This window comes from Mastigoproctus giganteus, chromosome 12 (genome assembly GCF_048544385.1).
Source record: "Mastigoproctus giganteus isolate SK-2022 chromosome 12, ASM4854438v1, whole genome shotgun sequence".
NCBI classification, from domain to species: domain Eukaryota; kingdom Metazoa; phylum Arthropoda; class Arachnida; order Uropygi; family Thelyphonidae; genus Mastigoproctus; species Mastigoproctus giganteus.
This window is the reverse complement of record NC_143586.1, coordinates 1018327-1040981: the sequence shown is the minus strand read 5'-3', so window position 1 is coordinate 1040981 and position 22655 is coordinate 1018327. Positions and strand designations below refer to the sequence as shown.

General features: G+C 37.0%; 1 protein-coding gene across 1 annotated transcript in view; it reads left to right on the top strand.

Annotated features, from left to right (window-relative positions):
* Window positions 1-22655, top strand: part of LOC150076628 (uncharacterized) — a 1101557-nt gene that overhangs the window by 939641 nt on the left and 139261 nt on the right. Inside the window, exon 36 of the mRNA XM_090386980.1 lies at window positions 7623-7706. Coding sequence (XP_090243106.1) covers window positions 7623-7706 — 84 coding nt within the window. The remainder of the gene's footprint in view (window positions 1-7622; window positions 7707-22655) is intronic.

The window sequence follows — 22655 nt, the reverse complement described above, 5'->3', positions numbered from 1 at the left end:
CATCAATGTCAAGTGGACCAATCTAATTCATCACCTTCCTTCTAGAGTTTATATAAGTAAAGAACTCTTTGCTGTTTTTCTTAGCATCTTTTGCCAAAGAGCCTCTTGCTCAGAATAATCGCCTGAGAGGGCATAAATTCAAATTGAGGAAAGGCGGTTGTAGGATAGATCTGCAGAAGTTTGCCTTTAGCCAGCGGGTGGTTGATTGCTGGAACAAACTTCCATCTGTCATTGTAAAAGTTGATAGCTTAAATAGATTCAAGGCAGAACTTGATAAACATTTGGAGCGAGTGGATGGGTGAAATAAGGGTTTTTTTTTTTGGCCGATGCTATATAAGCTTCCTTTCTTGCACATGTGCCTTTGCTAATGCTAATGAAACAAAAACGAATGGCAATAGGCTCAGAGGCAGACTAAGTGGAAGGTAGATTGATAGCGTTAACAAATATTAGAAGCTTATGGCTAAAAGTCTGGACACATGAAAATAACAACCTAAATCTGTATGAATATTTTTTTATTTAAACTGGTGCATATACTTTTATGAGTATATGCACCAGTTTACACCCCCCTAAAAATAAGATCACAGGGTTGTGTACCCTAGTAAACCTGGCCTTGATCAGATCGTGGCTGTATGATAAGATGAATGTTTGAATCTGCATGACATTACATATGTGGCCCACTTAGCTAAGCATTGATGTGTGGCTGCCAGAACAACTAAATTATCACTCCCTTTTGCCGTACGACTGTCCTATAGCATAAATATAAAATAAAATAAAATAAAAAAATTTTCTTTTTTTGATTTGCTTTTATTTTTAAACTTTAAATGTACAATATTAATTGTATAAACATTACTGAGAACATGTACTGGGTGGCCACTTCATTAAATACACCTACCTAACAGTGAGCAGGTGTACTTAACCCTTTGACCCTCAGAACAGCCCAAACAGCCTGAATTCTTCATGGAATGGACTTATGAAAAGTGTGTTACAGCAATGCAGGTCCATGTTGATTCAGCTGCTCGCAGAGTCACTATAAACTGGATTGAGAACAGCTACTCTGAAGAATTTGTTTCCCCCCCCCCCCAGGTACTGAACTGGATTGAAATCTGGTAACTGTACAAGTCTGGCTTGTGAAATGTGCATTATTCTGTAGGAAGAACCCATTTGCAGATGAATATGCTGCAGTTGTAAGGTGTCTCCGTAGCCGAGTGGTCAGGAGCGGGAGTGCAGTAGCACACACTCTTTGAGTAGACCAGGGTTCAAGCCCCTGACTGCTGAATACGGTTGATCTGCCAACCCGCAATGGACCAGTGGGGCAGATTATGGTCCATTTCCCTCAGCATGAATTGTTGAGGAGGCTTCCATCCTGCAGTGGATTGATAATAGCTGCACTTTACCTTTTTTTTTTTTTTTTATGCTGCAGTCACAAAGAGAAGCACCCAATCAGAAACAATTTCCAGATAACCTGTAGCATCTAAATTTTGTTCCTTTAGTATATCAAGGGACATGATGTACAACATGAATACACTCCCCATAACATTATACTGCCACCAGTAGCAAGTGTTGTTGACATCTGGCAGAATGAGTCCACATTCTCATGCTGATTTTGCCATATTGCGATTCTCCCATCAGCACAAAATAGCAGGAATCAGAATTTGTCAGACCAGGCAATGTTTTTCAATCCTCCACTGTTCAGTGTTGGTGTTACTGAGCCCACTGTACCTTCTTGTTCTTTTCCCTAACAGGAGAAGAATCTGGTTTAATCACTGGCTGTAGCACATCATCTGTGAAAAGGTACAATGAGTTGTGCATTCCATTCTGAAATACCTCTTTGGTTACTATTGTTGTAATGAGTTATCTTACTAGCTGTATCCCTATAGTTACCCTGCACAAACCTCTACAGGCCTGTGTTGGCCTTTAGCACCAATGAACTGTTTCTGTCCACAAGACTGCCATTGGCTAGATGTTATTTGGTTATTGGACCAATCTCTATACACCTCAGACACCCACATGTGAAAACTCCAGCAGCATTGCAGTTTCCAAGGATCTCATACCAGTGCATCTAGTGCCAACTACCATGCCATATTCATATTCTCTTAAAATCTACCAACTTGCCCATGTTCACACTGATTGCATACAAACAACATCTCTACTTATCTGCCTACCTGATTAAACTTATATAGTATGAACACGTGATGCCTTTAATGAGGGAGCATTCCACTTCATTAAAACAGATAGGTGTACTTGATGAAGTGGCTATTCAGTGTATAATGATGTGGAATTAATTTTTTTTTCAATAAAAACATTTTAAAAAGATTAATCTTCTATGTTATGCCCACCCACAACTAGGGAGTTAAGAAATTTTCATTAAATATTTATCCTGTTTATGACTGGCAGTGAAGCTGTTCACATTAATTCAATGTAACTTTTATTTTAATTGTTTTTCTGGTCCACCATATATTAAATGTTTACAAAGTGATTTCTTGTAATCTGCCTTCTCCTGCTTAATCTCCTTTGTGACTTGATTACAGAATAGCTTATATTTGTCATAGGCTTCTGTGTTGCCTAATAATTTATATTCATCCCATGCATTTTTCTTCTCTGCCACGAGCCTCATTAATTCATCCAACATCCATTTAGGCCTGAACCTTATAAGTTGATAAGCCTAATAGCCTCCAAGATTAAGTCCCTGATGGCTTCCCATTTAGACTTCACCATTTGTAACATCATCAGTTGATCCAACTGTATAGAATTTAAACACTGTCTGAGACTCCTGTAGTCACCTTTACAAACGCAAATGCTCTTCCCTTTACCCTTGATGATACCTACATCTTTAAGTAAATCCCAGATCAGTACACTGTGATCACTGTGGCCTAGTGGTTTCTTTATCTGCAAATTCTTAATGCATAAATAATCACTGCTGATAATCAGATCAAGAGTATTAATCCCTCTGGTTCCTCTCAAACATGTTGCGGTAGAAAACTGTCATCCAATAAATCCACAAAAGTCTTGCTAGTGTGTGAGTAACCAATCCACAAGTTCCAGTCAATACCTGAAAAGTTAAAATCCCCCATTTCAAGACATTCTGATTTACTGGCCCATTCTATTTCTCACCATAACTGTTCATTGTACTCATCAGAGTCATTAGGTCTATAACATACTCCTACTCTCATTTTCCCTTTCCCAATGTTTATGTCACACCAAACAGACTCAACATTGCACTGCCCACCCATGTCAACTGGATGCACTTCCTTTAATTTTATGTTTCTTAACTAACAACATAACCCCTCCTCCCTTCCTACCCTGTCTGTCCTTTCTGTTCTACTTTTCTATATTCCATTATGGTCGTTGGATGTTTCTGCTATTAGCACCCCTTGTCCATAAACCTTACCAATTTTTAATTGACACAGACATATACATATATATATATATATATATATATATTAATAGTTATATTAGTGATAAAAGGAAAGCAAGAAATAAAGCAAAGCAAGAAAGTTAAAAGACAATAACTAATATTTATGGGTTAATGCAGTTGCAAGCAATCATGCAATACACCCACAATGTCTATAGAATATCATTAGAAAAAGTAAATCAATCCAATAATAAGAATACCATCAAGGACTTAAGAAAACGCAAAAAAAAAAAAAAAAAAAAAAATTATTATTATCGCTTTTTACCGACAATCTAGATGACTTCAACTGGGGCCAACCACCCAGAATGAAGGCAAAAAACGACAAGAAGTTCTCTGTTTCTGTGATGAGTTGTTGTTTTTTGGTTTTTAGGAGCATTAGCAACTAAGGCCATATTGCTCGGGGATATGCGGTGGTCATTCCCTGACCTTTCCGCATCCTCCATATTTGGTGGTGATGGGCTCGAACCCCGGTCTAATCAAGAAGCGTGTGCTATGCACTGCTGCTCCTTCCCACCTGGCTACGGAGGCGCCCTTCTGTGATGATCAATATATGCTAAGTAATTTAAATCTAAACCAAATATAAACCAGTATAGGCCGAACATAAATCGAATATAAATAAATCGAATGAAGATAATTAATTAAGAAAAATTTTGAAATATTAGAATCAAAGGTAAGAAATATAAGTAAAATATAAATGTAAGCATATATTAATCATCGTTGACCCGACAGAGAACGTAATTTAAGGATTAAAGCAAGATTAAATATATACTACATTTGACCGTATCTAGGACATAATGTAATAGTCGTCAAAATAATATGTGGTGCCCCCTATGTGATGGATACGGTAAAAATAAATAATTAAATTAAATTAACGCAAAGAGAAACATGCAGATAGTAAGAAGAAAAACTAAAGGAGTAGGAAAAATAGAACCTGAACTCCACAAAGGCGAAAAATAGTGGTATAGATAAGAAATAGTTTCTCCTACGTCCTCGGATTGCCCTAATAATTTCGGAGAAATAAAAATAAAGATTGTAGGACAGCTTAAAGGCATTACAAGATATAAGTTGTGGCTCGGGTATGCCCGGGATCGCAAACCCGTTCCTATAGTAGGACCCTGAGCTGAATTTGCATGTTATCTCAGCGTGAATTTAAGTAAATTTAAATGAATTTAACTATATGTATTAACTATATGTATATAGTTATATAAACTATATAAACTTTATAGTTATATAAACTATAGTTATATTAACTATATGTATTTAACTATATGTATATAGTTTTTCTTCTTACTATCTGCATGTTTCTCTTTGCGTTAATTTAATTTAATTATTTATTTTTACCGTATCCATCACATAGGGGGCACCACATATTATTTTGACGACTATTACATTATGTCCTAGATACGGTCAAATGTAGTATGTATTATATATTTAATCTTGTTTTAATCCTTAAATTACGTTCTCTGTCGGGTCAACGATGATTAATATATGCTTACATTTATATTTTACTTATATTTCTTACCTTTGATTCTAATATTTCAAAATTTTTCTTAATTAATTATCTTCATTCGATTTATTTATATTCGATTTATGTTCGGCCTATACTGGTTTATATTTGGTTTAGATTTAAATTACTTAGCATATATTGATCATCACAGAAACAGAGAACTTCTTGTCGTTTTTTGCCTTCATTCTGGGTGGTTGGCCCCAGTTGAAGTCATCTAGATTGTCGGTAAAAAGCGATAATAATAATTTTTTTTTTTTTTTTTTTTTTTTTTTTTTGCGTTTTCTTAAGTCCTTGATGGTATTCTTATTATTGGATTGATTTACTTTTTCTAATGATATTCTATATATATATATATAGTTTGGATAAAATTAGCAAAATGACTTATATGGAGATATAGACTAATTACGTTATAAAAGTTATATGGCAAATGCACCTTAATGCACTAAGCAACAGCAAAGGATACAAAAGTATATATTTAAGTTTGAAGTAATGAAAGCAAGTTAATTAATAAAGTTGAAGTAATGAAGTAATTGAAGGTTTTAAAATCAATCAAGTTGATAAATTTAAATATTTGGGATCAATCTTACAAAGTGATGGATCATCCCAAGCAGAGATCAATAAGAGAATTTCAGCCAGCAGAAAGGCTATCTGCATGTTAATTTCTGTTCTAGAGCAGAAATATTCTAAATAAAACAAAGAAACTTATATTTCAGATGATTGTACAAAGTCTTTTATTGTATGGAGCAGAAACCTGGATGTTAAATAGACGAGGGGAACACAAATTGCTCTCCATAGAAATGAATTTTTGAAGATGCTCAGCAAGAACTTCTAGAAGAGACAGAAAATGGAAATGAAAAAGAATATTATCAATACTATCAAAGAAAAGTGTTTAACATAGTATGGACATGTCAACCGGATGCAAGAAACCAGATATCCATAGGCTATCCTGTAATGGATACCTCCAGGAAAAAGGAGAAGAGGAAGACCTAGGAGGACATGGATGGATGGAGTACGGGAGTGCATGACAACCTGAGGTTTAACTGAACAAGACACCTTGAACTACACTTTATGGTGGGAAAAAATTCCTACCAAAAAATAACTTTTAGGCTGTGGAAACCCATTGTAAATGGAAACACTCTTCTTGAAGAAGAAGTAGAAGAAGTATAAAGTGAGAGAAAAAGTGCTATCAGATGGATGTGTAAAGAACAAAGGTGCCAAAACTAGTAGGAAAAGGATAGAAAGAAAGCAAAGAACTAAAGGTGGATGATAGGGAAAGAATGTGAAGAACCTAAATGATACATCGAATTATACGAAATTAAAGGCTGAATTAATAAGCCAATTAGAAGGAAAAGAGCTATATGGAAAAAAATTATTAATTAATTGCAAATAAATAGCAAGCATCAAATAGAAGGTCAGAAAATAATTTTATGTTATAAAAACCTAAAAATAAGGGAAAGAGCAATAAAGGTTAAAATATTTGAAATATTTGATGCATGCTATAAAAGACATACATAATGCAGATATTTCATCGGTGGACTACACTTGATCATATATCAATAAACTGCATTTCTGTACTTACGTATAGTTATGGAAGAAAAATATTAAAAGGAAACTCTAAATAGAGTGCATGCAAAAAAAAAAAAAAAAAAAAAAAATGTTTACTAAAAAGGAGGATAAAATCAATAAAATCTTCTATAAAAATAGGTAGGGTATTCCCAATGCAGTGTTCACAATAAAATTAAGGTAATTAAAAATAAATAAATAAAAGTGTGCAGAAAAAGTCAAATCTGAAGTAATAGCAGGTGGGTGAAATATAAATAATTTATTTCAAATAATAGAAATAAATAAATAATTGCATGAAAAACGTTTTTGGTAAAGATGCTATTACTTCCTGTCCTATACCATTTGACTGCTTTTTTATCCACCTTTCCCGTATTTCTGGAAAATTATAATCTACAGAATTTCAAGTCTTACGCCAACAAACATCTTCTTTTATCTTCTTAACCTTCAACCCATGCATGTTACTAAGTAGTATAGGTTCTAATACCTTTCGTGTTTGAGGTTTTCATTAAAAAAAAAAACAAAAAAAAAAAAAAACCCACCTTTGCAAGTGCTTTCCAGAATTCTAGAATATCCCTTCTGATTTGATGTAGTATAGTGGTAAAAAAACTATAACTGCAGTTACTGTATATATCAATTTTTTTACTTCCAAGTTATTCAAGGTGAGGCGTGATAGATTTTATTCTGTTCACCTTCAGTATTTCACATATTAATGCTATTTTGAGTTTTCGCATATAATAATAATAATACACTTGGCTGATATTGCATTTGTCATTGCGTACATAACCTGGTAGGCTAAAATGCCTCCTAAACAATGAATTTATTTATTGTTGAATTGCAAGTGTAACTCATTGAATTTTTCATTTTGTGTTTGCGCAACCACAACATTCAGATATTTAAAAATAAGATAATTAATTTCTATCTAACTGGTTATCTAATTAATATCTGTTAATGAAATTTTAAGAAATCAGCCATTGGGTTGTTTATTCGAAGGCCTTGCAAGTTAATTTTGCCCAGGACTCCACAAACTTTCATCTAGTCTTGGATTTAAGTTTAGAATTTGAACACATATTTTTATATGGTAAAAATATTGTTGCTTCAGATGATAGTACTATTACATTCATCCTTATATCTTTTGTACAGGTTGAACAACTAACAGTTGAATTAATAACTGAAAGGTCTAATTATCAGAAGGCAGAAAGTGCACGAGCCCAGCTGGATAAGCAGGTATATTTAACTGAAAGAAAAAAGAAAGGAAACGTTACTTTAATATTTAATTTTATGTAATAGAAATACATGAAAATGCTAAGGAAGTTGATAAAAATTACATAAAATTGTTTTCATTCAGTTCTATAAAAATAGATAATGACTACATTACAATATTTTTTGCATTTATTCAACCATTTTATTTAATCCTTCATGAAGTCCAACTACCCCTAGGCCCTTTTGAAATGTTCTCTTGCTGCACTCAATACGATGGATGTGATCCATTGTATTGAAGCTGTTCTGAAGCCTGCTTGTTCTTTGTGTCTTGCCACATCAAATATTGTGCCTATTCTTCTTGAAAGTATTTTTGTGAAAAACTTGTAGACAACTGGTAACAGGCTTATTAGTCAGTAGTTTTTAAATCTGCTTTGTCACCTCTTTTGTGCAGTAGATGCCTTCTGCATTTTTCCATGCTGCAGGTACTCTGTTAAGCAGAAGGCATTTTGAAAACAGTCTAGCTAGAGCTCTACATTCTGCCTGATCTCCAGCTTTCAACATTTCAACAGTGACTTTATCAGGTCCTGCTGCTTTTCCATTTTTCATTGATTTTATAGCAACTTCCAATTGTTCTACAAAAATTTCTGATACAGCTTCTGCATCTGGCATTGGATCCAGTTGTTGACCTTTATTTTTATAATGATTTGAATAAAATTCTTCCACTCATTTTAGTATTTTGTTGTTGCACCATCCTCAAGCTTTAAAGCAAACACTTGGCTTGTGTAACCACTTTTTGTTTTGCTTTCTTTAGCCCTTGATTTTCTTCTAGTGTTCTTCTGATGAGAAGAATGTTGAACTTGCACTTTTCTTCTTCTATGGTCATGCACATTTCTACATATTCTAACTTGTTTTTCATCATGGCAATTTTTTCTTTTAATATTCTGGTTGGTTTTTCTTTTTTTTACAGTAGGTTAAAAGGCATAGGCAGTGTCTACAATAGTTTCAATGACAGTCATTATGGGTTGAAATATCTGTGTCAGGAAGGTCTTGCAGCACATGAAGATGATTGGACAGTTCTAATTCAAATTTTTGACAATTTTTTAATAGTTGGTAGTGTCGATCTTCTTCTTCACTTTAGATGACTTGACCAATTTCTTTTGTTCTTTCTTGCAATCAATTTTCATTTTTGCTCTCAGTAACCGATGTTCACTTCAGACATTAAAATGATTCAGTGAATATTGTTTTATTGGTTGTCAGTATGAAATCAATTTCACTAGTATTTCCAAGAGGACTCTTCCACCTCCAATTTGTTCATCATGAACTCATTTCCAGAATGAGTTCAAGATGAACAAATTTGGTTCCTCCACAAATTCAATTAGTTGGTTGCCTCTGTCATCCTTTTTTTCCAGTTCCATAATCAGAGATTACTGCTACCTATATGCAATACTTTGTCAATTTTCAATGTTAAACTTCAGTTGCCACTCCTTGGCCCATCTGCCTAATTTTTCAAGATCTTGATGCAGTAGCATATCCTGATTACTCTCATTAATCACCCTGTCAAACACTGTATTGTTTATAAACTTAGAGTTTAGCCTGATATGAGTTCAACAATAGCATAAATATATACAGTCATTCAACCGTTGACATTTGTGGCACATAGACGTGCCTTGTGGATCTCTTCATAGCGATAACAAAGTATAAATAAGGGGATTAGAGGTTATTTAGTATATTATAAAGTTTATTTTCCTGTAATAGTTTGATTTTTTTTTAATATTATAAATATAATTTTTTGAAAGTTTCTTTTATTAATATTAAGTAAATTTTACAATGGTTATTACAAGATCTGCCTTGAACACTTCCTCAGAGCGAACCATAACTCATACAGAAATAGTCAATGGCGATTTCCAGGTGAGTCATGATTTTATCCTTTGCAAAACCTGTGGCATGTATTCCAATGTCAACCTAGATAATCATAGCTGACCTGGAGATTCTTTTCTTTGTCATCATTGTAAGAAGTGTACTAATCTTAAGTTAAAATTTTGGTGCCTTGCTGGAACATTTTGAGTCACTGAAAAAACAGGTGCTTGCCCTCGAGAATAATGTAACTGGAAGCTCATCAGGGACTCAAGACTCTAGTAACCTACCAAGTGATGCACTCCTGATTTGGGCCCCAGAACAGAATAACCAAGTGCAAACTATTCTGATTCAAAAGGACTTAGTTCTATTAGGAGATTCCATTGTCAGAGAAATGGGAAATATTTTTGTAATAAGGATAGGTGGACTAGAACCAGGGTATGTCTGCCAGGAGCAACTATTAATGATGTCACCAACAAACTCTCAGATTTTAGGGGGGGGGTAATGAGAATATTATTATTCATGTGGGGACTAATGACATTAAGCATACATGATCTGACGACTTGTTAGACAAATACAGGACCATGCTGAAGAAATGCTGCGAATTAGGTCACAATGTCTATGTCTCTGCAATTCTGCTCACGCACGATAGCAGGGATTATATGCTGAAAGCCTTGTGGATTAACTCAAGACTTGAAGGACTCTGTAAGGCTTTTGGAGGGAAATTTCTACCAGCTTGGCCTGATAGAAATTTATCAGGCCTAGAGAGATGGGATACATTTAAACAAAGGTGGTGCAAGAGTTTTTGCCAGTATTATTGAGGTACCTTAAAAGTTTAGGGAAACGTCTAGTTTGGGGAGACATGAGTAATATAGATACACATTTATCTGATAATATTGGTCAAAGTAGCACTTGCATATACCTCAAGAGTTCTTGTTTGTTACTGCAACAGAATATATTAGCACGATTATTATTATTATTGCTCTTATATTATTTCTCCCTGATTGGGGGTTCCACCTCATGATGGGTATTGCTACCAAGTACACAGGTGGTTATTGTTATGTCTGGTGTTACTGGTGATCGAGGTGTTACTGGTGATTCTCTGATTATCCTACAGGTGTTCAGGATTGCGACTTTCTGGAGTTCCTTGTAGGTGTTCGCTGGGAGACCTATTGCTGCTAGGCTGTTATGTAGGATCTTTGGCACCATACCTGTGGTTGACACGATGATTGGGATGGTTGTTAGTTGTTGTATATGCCACATCTCTTTGATCTCCTGTCTTAGGTTCATGTACTTCCTGATTTTTCCCCATAGGTTTTCTGCAGGTTGCCAGTGTTGGATATCACTATGTCAATCAGATAGGTAGCTTTTTCCCTCTTGTCCACAAGCGTTATGGCTGGTCTGTTGTGCGGAATTTTCCTATCTGTTATTATGGCGTGTTCCCAGTACAGCTTGTGGGTTGGGGTTTCTAGTACTGCCTGGGTTCATACTTGAAGTCATCAGCCATTTTCAATCCACTGCAGGATGAAGGCCTCTCCAGCAACTTTCCAGTTCCTTCTGTTTTGAGCATTGGCCATCCATTTACTACCCAAAAACTCATGAATTTCATCTATCCATCTCCGCCTTTGTCTTCCAGGTTTTCTTCTAGCTCCTCTTGGGTATCATTCTGTTATTTTCTTAGTCCATTTGTCATCATGTCTTCGAGCTATGTTTCCTGTCCAAGACCATTTTAGTTCTTTAGTTTTGATATGAGATATTGTGTCTCCTTGTCGAACTCCTTTCTCAATTTTAAATTTGCTACTGTCTTTGTCTGTTATTTTCTGTTATTGTACCATTCTGTTATTTTCTTAGTCCATCTGTCATCATGTCTTCGAGCTATGTGTCCTGTCCAAGACCATTTTAGTTCTTTAGTTTTGATATGAGATATTGTGTCTCCTTGTCGAACTCCTTTCTCAATTTTAAATTTGCTACTGTCTTTGTCTAGTCTAATAAAGGAGGTAGCACTCTTATATATTTTCTTCAAAATCATAATATATGGGGTATCTATGCCTTGTCTTTCCAGTGCCCGAAACATTGCCTTATGCTGTATGGAGTCAAATGCCTTTTCATAATCCACAAATGCCAGGCATAATGGTGTTTTATATTCATTTGCCTTCTCCATTAGCTGTGATATTACATGAAGGGGATCCATAGTTGAGAATCCTGTCCTAAAGCCAGCTTGCTCTTTCAGTTGATTCTCATCAAGTATTCTTTCTAATCTGTTAGTAATGACCCTTGTAAACAACTTGTAGATGTGGGATAACAAACTAATTGTTCTATAATTTACAATTTTTGATTTATCACAACTTGTAGATGTGGGATAACAAACTAATTGTTCTATAATTTCCAATTTCTGATTTATCTCCTTTCTTATGCAGCAAAACTATAATTGCATTATTCCACTGCTTATTCGTCACACCTTTTCTAATGCACTTTGTGAAGAGCCTTGCAAGTTTTTGTGTTATGCCTCTTCCTCCCAATTTTAAAAACTCTACAGTAACTTCATCTTCCCCCGGGCTTTCTGATTCTTCATTTTCTTCAACGCATGTTCTGCCTCATCAGGAAGAATATCAGGTATGTCGTATGTGTTGCTACTTTGCAATCCAACTTCCCCACTGCTGGCATCATTCCCTCACTCCTTGTATAATTCTCTATAGCAGTCTTCTGCTATTTGAATTATGCCTTCTCTGCTGTTTATAAGTACACCATCGCTATTCTTCAGTTTCAGTATCATTTGTCTTTCTGTATTACTGCTCATGGCTGCTGATTTAAATCCTTTGTTTTCCCTTAATGCTTGTTCTACTTTTCTTGTGTTAAATCTTCTTATGTCCTCTCTGAGTTTCTTTCTAATGGCTTTGCATAACTCAGTATACTCAATTTTCTCCCTGTCAGTGTTTTTCTTGCTCTTCATTTGTCGTCTTCGGTTCATCATGACAAGTGTTTCTTGACTAATTTTTTCTTCTTTGGATTTCTTTTTCTCTATAGGTTTCTTGGGCTTTATCACTTTCAGAAAGTTGTAATATTCCTCATCGATATCTTGGTCCTGAGCAGTCTGCAGAAGCTTAAACTTGTTCTTAAGTTCCAGTACATACTGCTTTTTCTCCTCCTCTGTTATCTCAAAAACCTTTGTATTATTTACTCGAGTCAGTTTTTTCCTTTCCTTTTCTTTCCTACATCTATATCAAGTGTACATCTTACCATTCTGTGATCACTTCCAATATTTACCTTATTCAGGACGGTAACATCATTCACAATATATCTTCTGTTAGTGAGGATTAAGTCAATTTCATTAGTTGTTAATCCATTTGGACTCTTCCATGTCCACTTTCTGTTCACCCTTTTCTTGAAAAGTGTTCATTACTGACAGTCCTTGAGATTCTGCAAATTCCACAAGTCTTTCACCTCTTTTATTTCTTTCTCCAATTCCAAAATTTCCTATAGTTCCTCTTTCTGTGCTGTTTTGCCTTTTTCCAACCTTAGCATTGAAGTCCCCCATAATAATAGTGTAGTGGGTTTTCTGCTCATCTAGAAGACTCAATTTCGGTGTACATTTCTTCAACCTCTTCATCATCATCATGGCTCGATGTTGGTGCATAAATCATTATAATCTTTAGCTTGTACCTCTTAGAAATCTTGAGTATTAGTCTTGACACCCTTGGTGATGTACTTTTGAATTCCAAAATGTTGTTTTTAAAATCTTTATGGACCAGAAACCCAACTCTACCTTCACTCCTTTCACTGTTTCCATTGGTGTACAGCAGATTTCCACTTGATAAACTTATAAGTGATTCATTTCTTCTTCTTGTTTGTAGTACAGTATACTTTCTTCGATCAACTGGTATTTCCTTACTAGCTTCTGATGTATTATCCTGGCTACCTGGTAATGTCTAAGAGTGTACTCGGTCTGGGTGATCACCTTCTGCGGTAATGTGTGGGATCGTTTCTGAGGCTAGGTGGCTTCGTTGGCATGTGTCATCGGACACTCCGGGCTCCTTGGCAATGTATTTTCTATAGTTTCTGGTGTTGATTACCTGGTCTTGGTTCGCGAGCACGAATCCTTCAGTCTCGGGGAAGAGCGTCCCACTCGTCAGCCATGCATTGGAAGCAATTTTATCTATGTGATCTTGATGGAGATCATTGCAGTGTCTGCCATGGAATGTCTTCTCTGCCCATCTTTCTAGCTTCGTTTGTGCCTCCTGGACAGGGGGACTCCTCGCTTAGGTTGAATGGGGTGTACCGCTTGTCTGTCTTCCTTATGGCCTGCTGAAGTATGTGTTTCTAAAAGTAATCCTTCAGGTTAACTATCTCTGTCTTCTGTTGCTCAGTGAGGTCTATCAGGCTCCTTCCTCCTTCTTTCTGGGCAATTGTCAGTCTCTCCATGGCAGATTTCGGGTGGTGTTGGTGGCTCTTGGTCATCATTGTCCTTTTCTTTCTCATGATATCCTCCAGCTCGGTGATAATCCAATCTATGACCCCAAAGGAGTATGTTAGTACTGGGACTGCATAGGTGTTTATGGCTTTAACTGTGTTCTCTCCATTCAGCATTGCTTTCAGCAGATTTCTGAGTCTCTGATGGTATTTTTCGGTCAGGCAGGCCTTAATTTCCTTGTGCTGTAACTGCTTAGCCTGCATCATCCCCAAGTATTTGTAGGTCACTCCCTCTGCCATGGCTTTGATCTCTTTACCAGTCTGCAGCTGGTAGTTTCAGTTGACTAATTTTCCCTGGTGCAATCTGTGTGTCTTGCATTTGTCTAGACCAAATTCCATCCTAATATCATTGCTGAGTTCTTCAGTGATCTGGAATAGTTGCTGGAAGTGCTTCTCGGTTCCTGCATAGAGCTTGATGTCATCCATGTACATCAGGTGGGTGAAGGTGTACAGGTTTTTCCTTTCTTCTTTGAGGTTATATCCGTACTTGCTACTGTTGAGCATGGTGGATAGCGGGTTAAGTGCTAGACAGAACCACAATGGGCTCAGGGCAGCTCTCTGAAAGATTCCTCTCCTGATGGGGATTGGCCTGGTTGTAATGTTTTCGACCTTAATGGTGGTACTCCATTTCGCCATCGTTTTTCCTAGGAATTTTGTCACTATCAGATTGACTTTGTAGATGTTCAACGCCTCTATTACCCAGCTGTGAGGCAAGGAGTCGAAGGCCTTGTGGTAATCGATGTAGGCTGTACATGTTGCGGCACTTCTTGTAGGCTTGCTCCATAACTGCGGGATCTATGGTTAATTGCTCCTTGCATCAGCAAAGAGCAATTAACCTTGTGCTGCACCAGCAAAATAAAGAATTTCTGAATTACCCTGAGAGAGAGAGAGAGAGAGAGAGAGAGAGAGAGACGAGAACAAGAGTCAGAAGTAGGAAGGAATCACCAAGAAAGAGAAGAATGATGATATCCAGCTCAGGACCCTGCGTGTGCCAAGCCCATACTCACCAGATGTGAGCCCCTGAGGTTAAGATGTTTTGTGGGCAGAAATGTTTAAATGAGTGGGAAGCTAATGCCAGGGAAGCGAGCTTAAATAATTTAAGGGGTTGTATCAGAGTAGTTACCTATACATGAACATTATGTCATAATTGTTTATACAGTAATGTCAGAAGTGTCATTACTGTATAAATAAATTGAGTGAATTTGAACTGCTGGTTATGATAAGTAATGCTGTCATAATAGTACTTACGGAAATGTGGTGCCACCCAGAGATAAGGGATGACGAGTTTCAGTACAGTATGTCTAACATGTTGGTTAGTGCAAAAGCATCATTTTAATGTAGCCATCTACCAAGGTAGGTAAATTAATTAAATTGGGATCGTTTTGGTAATATCTCATATTGTGAATGCCTTCACAACAAGTTGCCATGGTATTGTACTACCTTGAATAAATAACACTTCACCAGTGGAGAAGTCTACTGTTATTTATTCTCAGTGGATACCACCACCCAGACGGTATCGTTTCAAAGCTTGTTGGCTTCTCTTCGGTGGGTGGGCAGGTACCCTGGTGTTGCAATAGTGACAACACAGTTAAGAAGTATAACTTCACAATATCAGAGATGCCTGATGGTGTGCAGTGATATAGGCTATAAAATATTTAAGGGCAAAGGCCTTATGCTATGAGTTAGAATGACTAGCATGTAGGTTAGTGCAAAAGCATCATTTTAACGTAGCCATCTATCATAAATTAATTAATTTACCTACCAAAACAATGCCAATATGAACCAAAACGATGCCAATTTAATTAATTAATTTACGTATCTTGGTAGATGGCTACGTTAAAATGATGCTTTTTCATTAACCTACATGTTAGTCATTCTACCTCGTAGCATGAGGTCTTTGCCCTTAAATATTTTATAGTATGTATGTGTAATGTATTTAGGAAGGACAGGGATGATAGAAGGGGGGTGGTGGTGGGTCATGCTTCTTATCGAAGGCAGCCTCAGCACAACAAAAGCTCTTTGAGATTCAGATGTTTCGCATGGTAGTATAGAATCTATATGGTGTGAGATAGACATAAGCAAAGCTATAATGAGAGTGGGAGTAATCTACAGGCCATGTGATTGTGAAGATTATGATGCAAGCCTCTATTTGCAAATGGAATGAGCAAGTACGCATCAATCTATTATTATAGGTGATTTTAATTTGCCTCTAGGCCGCCTCCGTAGCCAGGTGGGCAGGAGCAGCAGCACATGCTTCTTGATTAGACCGGGGTTCGAGCCCATTTATTTTTTATTTATGAAAACCCCAAACACGAAAGGTATCAAAACCTATAGTACTTAGTACCATGCATGGATTAAAGGAGAAGTATGAGGGGAAGGGGGATGCCGGAAACTTTGCTCTAGAGACTAAACATGGGTTTCGCCACTTCAATCCTCCAATAAGCAAAGTGGTGGTATTTCACCGGTTGATGAAAGTCATCTACCACCAAATACGGAGGGTGCGGAAAGGTCAGGGAATGACTACCACATATCCCTGAAGCAATATGGCCTTAGTTGCTAATTCTCCTAAAAACCAAATAACAAGCAAATTTGCCTCTAATTGAGTGAAGCAGATGGAAAGGAAACTCCATATGGGGGACAAAATTTTTAAATCAACTAGATGACTGTTATTTGTATCAACATGTCAGGGAAAGTACTAGGGAAAAGAATATTCTAGACCTCGATCATCACCCATGAAACAGATGACATAATAGGACTGACAGTACAGGAACCAGTAGCAGGAAGTGATCACGGAGTTCTACGGTGGACGATGAAGATAGAGGTAGCAGTAATGGCAAAGTAATGGGTTATAATTTCAGAAAAGGAAGTTACAACGCCTTAAGGCTCTACATGGTCTCTATTGATTGGATATAAATCGCACAGAGACAAAACACAATTGAATTATGGTATACCTTTAAGACATTATTCACAGAAGCCTTGAATGTGTATATACCATTAAAAAATACTCCACAAGAACAGTTCCAAGTTAGATGAATAAGGAAGTTGCCAGATTACTTGAGCAGAAAAAGATGACATGGAAAAGTTAAAGAGCCATAAAAAGTTTGTTATTGTTATTTTGGTTTTTTAGAAGCATTAGCAACTAAGGCCATATTGCTTCGGGGATATGCGGTGGTCATTCCCTGACCTTACCGCATCCTCCATTTTTGGTGGTCACGGGCTCAAACACCGGCCTAACCAAGAAGTGTGTGCTACGCACTGCTGCTCCTACCCACCTGGCTACGGAGGCGCCACCATAAAAAGTGCTGAAGCTTATAAATGCTACAAAATTGATCTATAATAGTGCTACAGAAAAGGTTAGGCTGGCAAAGAGTGGAGTTAAGAAACTCTTCACATATATAAATACAAAGAAGAGAAGGACAAACCAAATCAGACCCTTATGTAATGGACATGGGATAGTATTAGATACCCCAGCTGAAGTTCTACAGCAGTTACTTTACAAAAGATATTTACAGAAGAAAAACCCTTTGTGTCAATGAGAAATTATGGAAGTGAAGTTGAAAAAAATGTAATTAATGATGCTGAAATTTCACGTGTTTATTTAAAAAAAAAACTTTAGAGCCTACAGTAAGACTCTCGGGGTTGATGGCATATACCCTATAACCTTAAGGGATGCAGCAAGTGAGTTCATTGAACTATTGAACCTAATTATGAGAGCATCACTGGACTGAGGGGTAATTCCATTGGATTGGAAAAGTTCCAATGTATCTCCAATACATAAGGACAGTTCTAAGAGTGAAGTGGGAAATTACCAGCTGATCAGTAGTAGGGAAAATCATGGAGACGATGATCAAGGATGGAATTCAGAATCATTTAGATAAAAATGAAAGTCCGAAGGATGCACAGCATGGTTTTGTAAAGGGAAAATCATGTTTAATTAATCTGGTTAGCTATTTTGACAGTGTCACTGAAGAGCTGGACTTAGTGAATAATTTCAACATAGTTGATTTGGATTTCAAGAAAGCATTTGACTCAGTCCCATATGAACAGCTACTTTATAAACTGGACAGGTTGAAATCACAGGGAAAATCCTTACCCCAAGGATCAGGACCACTGTTGTTTTTAATTTTCATAAATGACATCAATGAAGGTATAGATGGCACAATGTATAAATTTGCAGATGATGTAAAGATTGGTAGAGTAGTTAATGATTACTGCCAAGCAGAGCTACTTCAGAGTGACCTAGATAGACTTCAGAGCTGGTCAGAAAAATGGCAGCTATGCTTCAATCCAGCAAAGTGTAAGGTAATTCCATCTGGGGGAACAGTAACCCCCAAAATAACTTATACGCTTGGCGGATTTGACCTAAACCAGTAGTGGAGGAAAGGGACTTGGGTATTATGATATGGTCAGATATGAATTTCTCCGAACATTGTAGACAGGTTGCAAGGAAGGCCCACGGTGTGTCCTATTGATGATTTATCGAACAATTGCTAGTAGAGATAAGGACATTAAAATCCCATTATATAAGGCTATTGTCAGACCACACTTGGAATACTGTGTTCGAGTATGGAGACCGCACCTAAAGAAAGACATTGTGCTTCTTGAAAGGATCCAAAGACAGGTAACTCGCTTGGTTAGATCAGCAAAAGAGTGTCCATATGAGGAAAGACTTCAAATATGTGGATTACAGAGCTTGGAAACTAGGCACCTTAGAGGAAACTTGAATAAGGTGTTTATGGCTCTGAGAAGGATAAGTAAAATGAATGAGGATGAGAAAGCAGATATTACCATGTTGTCCAAGTTTTTTGCAACTTCAGTGAATGCTAAGTTTTTATATACATTTAGTCATTTTACTGACTTAATTGTTATACTAAATTATTTTCTATAAGTAGCTTTATTGTCCTAGTCAAGCTCCTTGATCTATTTGAATTGGATAGCAATTTTAAAAGCTAATACTTAGAACTTTCTTAGATCTTACCATTTGTAACTTGCTGCAATTGTTATATGACACGGAATTGTGTATCGTAAATCCCAAACTTCACAGTATAAGGTTTAACATAAAAACTAAATATGTAGCACTGTATTAGAAATGTGTTAGATTACTATAGTGTTATTAATTAATCAGTAAAATTTATTAATCTTATTAAATTTCATTGTTAATTAAATTATACTTAAATGGAATCATAACCCAGACTAAAGCAGCAAAGCAGCGAGCACAAAGTAGCAGTAGTACTGTGGCCTATGGGAGAACCAAAGGGGACAATTCTCCGGTGCTTCACAGCATAAAAAAATTTGCAAAATGTGAAATGGTTGCCGACCTCTCTAAAACAAGACATGATCTAGCCAAGGAGGATGTCTTTAAATGTGTGCTAGATGCAGAGACTGTGAAGAAATTAGGCCCCTTAGGCCCCAAATCAGCATTATGATGGGGATTTATAAGACTTTGAGGCGTAGAATATATATGTCCTCGAAGAAATTAATATGAGGGGCCCGTCAAACTCTCAGCTGCCCAACTCAATGCCAGAGCTCACTCCTGTGCATCAGGCAACAGAGCAGCAATCTCCAAGGCAGAATGTGCTCATCCCACAGGAGGTAGTTATTGTTGGTGACTCTATTGTCAGGGAGATGGGGAATATAATATGCAAAAAAGGATAGGCGGAACAGGACCAGGGTATGTATGCCAGGGGCCTCCTTCGATATAACTATCCAGTTATATCGAAGGAGGCAGTAAGGGAAGTTAGAAACCCCTTAGTCATAATTATGGGAGCATCCTTAGATTCAGGGGAAGTTCCCATGGACTTGAGATGTACAAATGTATCCCCAATCCACAAAGGGGGATCAAAGGGTGACATAAATAGTTACAGGCCTGTTAGTTTAACTTCTGTTCTGGGGAAAATAATAGTCACTGGTTAAAGATGCATTGCAGGATCATTTAGACAAGACTGCAGTAATAGTTCAGACATAACATGGATTTGTTAAGGGGAAATCTTGTCTGACCAATTTGATTGGATACTACGATGTGGTCACAAAGGAACTGGGTGCAAAAAATAATTTTGATATAATAAACTTGGATTTCAGGAAAGCTTTTCATACTGTTGCACATAGTAGACTGCTGCATAAATTGGAGCAGTGTGGCATTGGAGGCAAATTGCTGCTATGGATAAAGGGATGGTTGAGTGGGAGAAGACAGAGAGTGGTAATCAATGGACACTGCTCTTCGCGACTAATGTTATTAGTGGAGTCCCACAGGGTTCAGTGTTGGATCCATTGTTGTTTTCTGTATATATAAATGATATTGATGATGGTATATCAGGCTTAATGTCCAAGTTTGCAGATGATAATACGAAGGTTGGCAGGGTTGTTAATGACGCTAATGACAGTACATTGCTGCAACAGGATCTAGAAAAGTTGAGCAGATGGGCTGAGAGGTGGCAAATGAAGTTTAACATTGACAAATGTAAAATACTGCACATGGGTAGCAGTAACCCAAGAGAAACATACCAACTCTGTGGTACTACACTCAGGGAGGTGAAGAATGAAAAAGACCTAGGGGTAATTGTGCAGACAGATTTGAAGTTCTCTGAGCAGTGCAGATGGGCTGCCAGAGTAGGTCATAGAGTTTTGTCAGTGATATATAGGAATTTTGCTAGCAGAGAAAAGGCGTTGATTATCCCTTTGTGTAAGGCAATGGTCAGACCACACTTTGAGTATTCCGTACAGGTCTGGAGGACTTATTTTAGGAAGGATGTAGAGTTGCTAGAATGAGTACAGAAGGGCAACAAGATTGGTGAGATGAAAAAAGGGGGGGCACTTACGAAGAAAGGCTTAAGTTCTGTAAGTTGCAGCATCTGGAGACTAGGCACCTGAGAGGTGATCTGATTGAGATGTATAAGGCCTTGAATGGCTTGAGCATGGAGGAATAGTCAACTTGAGGAAGACAGTTGTAGAATAGGTATGTGGAAGTTTGCCTTTAGCCAGCAGGCAAACTGATTGCTGGAACAGACTTCCATCTATTGTTGTGGAAGTTGATAACTTAAATAAATTTAAGGCTGAACTAGACAAGCATTTGGACTCACCGGATGAGTGAAATGGGAAGGGTTTTTTTTTGGCAGATGTATAAGCTTGCTTTCTTGAATCGTATGCCTCAACTAATGCTAATGCTAAATTTTCATGGTTATAAATGATTCTAGAACTAGAAGCCATAATTTCATGTTACCGGGGGGGGGGGAATATTTAGACTGGATTGCAGGAAGTTTCATTTTAGTCAGCGAGTTATAAATTACTGGAAAAGTTACCTACATGGATGGTAGAGGCTGACAGTTTGGGGAAATTGAAAGGTCAGCTGGATAATTACCTATGGGAGGAATGAAACGCATAGGTTGTCTATTACCTTTTCTCTTATTAATCATTTATTTTTTAAAAATTTTCTTCTTATTATTATTATTATTATTTTATTTTATTTATTTATTCTATTTATTTATTTTATTTATTTTTTTTATTATTTTATTTTATTTATTTATTCTATTTATTTATTCTTTTATCTATTTATTATTTTATTGTATTATTATTATTATTATTATTATTTTTTTTTGGCTGGTGCAGCATAACCATAGGCTTCCTTGCACCTTGTGGCCATTGCTAATACTAATACTATACATGGAAAACACAATGAACCCTTGTGGATTCTACTAATAACATTAGTCCAAGTGAAGCAGCTCATAACTATTCTCAGTCTGTTCCCACTGAGCCATCGCTTTATTCATAGAAACTTGCTTCTTGCCCTAATGGTAGCTGAGCATTCTGGTCTCTTGCCAGAGCTATTGGCTGCAACTTTTGCCCATCTCTGCCCCACCTCTGTCAAAACCAGATGATTCAGTTGTCACTTCAGCCAAGAATAAAGCTGACCTGCTAGAATTTCATTTTTCTTCCAACTCATGTATTAATGATCTTGGTAAAACACCTCCCACCATTCCCAACATACTCCATTCAATGCCTACTATGGTCTTCCATCAAAAGGATGTCAGAAAGATTTTGACAAATCGCAATGCTATGAACGCTCCAGGTCCTGATGGTTTGGTTTGGTTTTTTTTTTAAGGAGCATTAGCAACTAAGGCCATATTGCTCCGGGTCATGCGGTGGTCATTCCCTGACCTTTCCGCATCCTCCGTATTTGGTGGTGACGGGCTCGAACCCCGGTTTAATCAAGAAGCGTGTGCTACGCACTGCTGCTCCTTCCCACCTGGCTACGGAGGCGCCGTCCTGATGGTACTTCTCCACTTGTTCTCAAAACCTGTGTTCCTGAAATTACTCCTGCTCATTGCCGCCTTTTTTCACTTTCTTATTCCAAAGGTGGTTTTCCTTCTGCTTGGAAATTTGCTTATATCCAGCCAGTTCCTAAAAAGGGTGACAAGTCTTTCCCGTGCAATTATCATCCCATTGCAATTACTTCTACTCTTTCTAAAGTAATGGAGAAATCAATTAACCTCCAACGCTTAAACTACCTAGAAACGTTCCACTTGATCAATGATCGCCAGAATAGATTCTGTCAGTGTCCATCCACTGGTGATATTCTGGCTTATGTTACCCATATATGGACAAATTCAATGGAAAAGTTTGGTGAAACACAAGCAGTTGCTCTTGACATCTCAAAGG